At 54.2% G+C, this 3,809-nt stretch overlaps 1 protein-coding gene across 1 annotated transcript; it reads left to right on the top strand.

The window, feature by feature from the left end:
- Positions 1–773: 773 nt before the first annotated feature.
- Positions 774–2,918, top strand: Vrtn (vertebrae development associated). Its single transcript, XM_074066923.1, has one exon. It carries the CDS (start codon positions 774–776, stop codon positions 2,916–2,918), a length of 2,145 nt encoding a protein of 714 aa, XP_073923024.1.
- Positions 2,919–3,809: the final 891 nt, after the last annotated feature.

The following is a 3,809-nucleotide window of genomic DNA, read 5'->3' as shown; positions in this document are numbered from 1 at the left end:
TCTTCTTGCCTAATTGCTCTGGCTAGGAATTCCAGTACTATGTTGAATAGGAGTGGAGATAGTGGGCATCCTTGTCTGGTTCCTGATTTTAGAGGGAATGGTTTTAATTTTTCTCCGTTAAGTATAATGCTGGCTGTAGGTTTGTCATATATAGCTTTTATAATGTTGAGGAACTTTCCTTCTATTCCTAGTTTTCTTAGAGCTTTTATCATGAAATGATGTTGGATCTTATCAAAGGCTTTTTCTGCATCTATTGAGATGATCAAGTGGTTTTTGTCTTTGCTTCTGTTAATGTGGTTTATTACGTTTATTGATTTTCGTGTATCATACTTCTTAATGTATAACTAACACTCTACTATTTCACTGCATGCTGAGCACTGTCCTAAGGATGCTTATATGTCTGTCTACATCAGCATCCATTACTTTCATTATCTTAGTTATGTTCATAATGACTCTATAAGGCAGATTACTTATCATCCTTATTTTACAGAAAAGGAAGCAGATGCAGAAAAGGTTAAGTTACTTGCCTAAGATGGCCAAACTAACATCAGAGCCAAGATTCAAAGCCAAGTTCCTGAGACCGTGCTCTTCCCCAGAACCACTGAACAATCCAACAAACTTACAGAGGCAGTTAGCTGTTTTCTTCTATGGGGAAACGAGAGCAGATGGACCTTTTCCTCCAGGGAGAGATGCAGGAGTAGCCAGGGACCCATTGCTGGGTGTCATGTCACAACTTGTACTGACCTCTGCCTTCTGTCCTTTGCCCTGTCAGGATGACTTCTCGGGACCAGCTGGTGCAGCAAGTGCTGCAGGAACTGCAGGAGGCAGTGGAGTCCGAGGGCCTGGAGGGGCTCGTTAATGCTGCTCTGGAGGCCAAGCAGGTTCTGTCTTCCTTCCCTCTTCCCACCTGCAGGAAGGGTGGCCCAGGGCTTCAAGTGCTAGAGGTGGATTCTGTGGCCCTGAGCCTGTACCCAGAGGATGCTCCCCAGAACATGCTGCCCCTGGTGTGCAAGGGTGAGGGCAGCCTGCTGTTTGAGGCTGCCAGCATGCTGCTCTGGGGAGACATGGGCCTCAGCCTGGAGCTGCGAGCCCGCACGGTGGTGGAGATGCTGCTGCACAGACACTATTACCTCCAGGGCATGATCGACTCCAAGGTGATGCTGCAGGCCGTGCGCTACTCCCTGTGCTCGGAGGAGTCCCCAGAGATGACCAGCCTGCCTTCGGCCACTCTGGAGGCCATCTTTGATGCAGATGTCAAGGCCACCTGCTTCCCTAGCAGCTTCTCCAACGTGTGGCACTTGTATGCCCTCGCCTCGGTCCTTCAGCGCAACATCTACTCCATCTACCCGATGCGCAACCTCAAGATCCGGCCCTACTTTAACCGTGTCATCCGACCCCGTCGGTGCAACCACATGCCCTCCACCCTGCACATCATGTGGGCTGGCCAGCCGCTCACCAGCCACCTCTTCCGGCACCAGTACTTTGCTCCTGTGGTGGGGCTGGAGGAGGTGGAGGCTGATGGTGCTCACAGCCTGGCCCCAGCTTCTCCAGCCCTGGTTCCTGCTCCTCCAGCCCTGGCTCCGCTGCCACCACCAGCCAAGACCCTGGAGCTGCTCAACCGTGAACCTGGCCTCAGCTACTCCCACCTCTGTGAGCCTTACAGCGTTACCAAGAGCACCTTCTACCGCTGGCGGCGGCAGTCCCAGGAGCACCGGCAGAAGGTGGCCACCCGCTTCTCGGCTAAGCACTTCCTGCAGGACAGCTTCCATCGTGGGGGCCTCGTGCCGCTGCATCAGTTCCTCCAGAGGTTCCCCGAGATCTCCCGCTCCACCTACTACGCCTGGAAGCATGAGCTGCTGGGCTCTGGCTCCTGCTCCACCCCGGCCTCTGCCCTCAGGGAGTCGGTGGCTATGGAGGAGCTGGAGAAGCTGCCAGGGGAGAAGGCTGCCGAGGGGCTGGGGGGCTCCCCACAGGCCGTGTCAAGCCCTGGAGTGATCTTAATGCAGCGGGCCAAGTCGTACCTGGAGCATTGCATCTCCCTGAACACACTGGTGCCGTATCGCTGCTTCAAATGCAGGTTCCCTGGCATCTCGAGGTCTACCTACTATAACTGGCGACGAAAAGCCCTCCGGAGGAACCCCAGCTTCAAGCCAGCTCCACCTGTCGTAGCTGCCGAGGCTCCTCAGCCAGCGTCTGTTGAGGAAGGGACCCTGCTCCCTTGCAAGGGTGAGGTGGAAAAGGAGGCAGGAAAAGCAACAGATGGGGATCCCCCCACCTCGCAACAGCTCTTGTCCCCATGGATACCCCTGTCCCGTTGGCAAAGGCGCCTGCGCAGAGCTGCCCGCAAGCAGGTGCTAAATGGGCATTTGCCCTTCTGTCGCTTCCGCCTTCGCTACCCTCGCCTGTCACCCTCTACCTTTTGGGTCTGGAAGAGTCTTGCCCAGAGATGGCCCAGCGGCCTGTCCAAACTCCAGACGCAGGCTCCATCTTTAGGCAGTGGGGAACAGGAGGCTGAGGAGAAGCAGAAGAATGAAGCTGTTAAGAATGTGACAGCTGTGATGGCCCCACCTGTGAGACCCCTGCCAGTGGGGGCTTCTTCAGAAAAGGATCTAGAGGTGGTCCAGGGAGGGCCTTCCAGAGAGGGGGCCATGACCCAGGGCCAGCACTACAGCAGGTCTCTGTCCAGCCAGCCTGCAGTGGCAGCATCAGGTGGCAGGGGTGGCCAGGTGCTGGTGATGGACATGCTTACCACCACAAAGTTCAAGGCCCAGGCCAAGCTGTTCTTGCAGAAGCGCTTCCAGTCCAAGAGCTTCCCCTCCTACAAGGAGTTCAGTTCCCTCTTCCCCTTCACTGCCCGCTCCACCTACTACATGTGGAAGCGGGCGCTCTATGAAGGCCTCACCCTGGTAGATGGCTGACAGGTGGTGCTTGAGGGGTTGGGAGAAAGGGGTACCATTTGGAGAGGGTCAGGGAACTGACTTGTTCCCTGGCTTGGCCAGGATGCTCTTTGCTCTGCCACAGTGACTCCAAGGGCATATTTGTGTTATTTCCTGGTTCCAGGGCAGAGAGAGCCAGAAATCAGCCATGTGGTTTCTTGATGAAGACTTACAGGAGTGCTGGTGTTCTCTTTGGTTGTTGTCTGGTCATATTTTTATTGTTGTGTTTTAGTTTTTTGTTTTGATTCCAGTGGATTGGATTGGTTGGGCCCCCTTACTGGTGTTGGAAGCTGCATGTGTTGGGTGGGAGGGTTACAGAGAGGATGCGTAGCTAAGGCAGCTTTCAGCTTTTCCTGGGAACAAAAGGAGTATTATAGCACGATCATCTTTCCCATGGGGCAGAATATGTCTAAAGTTTCTTTAACGGGGGAGGTGGCACCCTCTTACTCAAAGATGTTTTCCAAAAGAACATTAGAATTGATTGTGGACAGGTCTGTGTCCTCTGCTTCATGTCACCAACAGAGAAGTTTCCAGGCTCAGCATGAGCAGCAGCAGGGTTCATAGGAAGAACTGGAAATGGCCTTGAAGGGAGGGCCCCGAGGCACCTGCGATCAGAGGTGCCAGCCTGCTCCCTGCAAGGAGTGTGGAAAGGGGTGGGAGGGAGGAAGGCCTGATCTATCTGCTGGGGACTCCAGCCTGGCTGGCTGCTGGGGGACCCGCTTTTCTGCAAGCCTCCTCTCAGAGCCTGAGCCACCACAAGGTGGTCAGGCAGATGGGAGATGGAATTTGCATCGTTAAAAGAGTGAGACTGGAAATCCCAAAGAAATAAAGTGACACACTGTCCACAGCCCTTGGTGTCTGGTATTTCTTTTG

This window comes from Castor canadensis, chromosome 3 (assembly GCF_047511655.1).
Source record: "Castor canadensis chromosome 3, mCasCan1.hap1v2, whole genome shotgun sequence".
In the NCBI taxonomy this organism is placed as follows: domain Eukaryota; kingdom Metazoa; phylum Chordata; class Mammalia; order Rodentia; family Castoridae; genus Castor; species Castor canadensis.
Note: the sequence above shows the minus strand (reverse complement) of the source record. Positions and strands in the feature narration are given on the sequence as shown.

What these genes read in the sequence shown, in the direction of transcription:
- Vrtn (XM_074066923.1), top strand. Translation starts at nt 774, where the DNA reads ATGACTTCTCGGGACCAGCTGGTGCAGCAAGTGCTGCAGGAACTGCAG.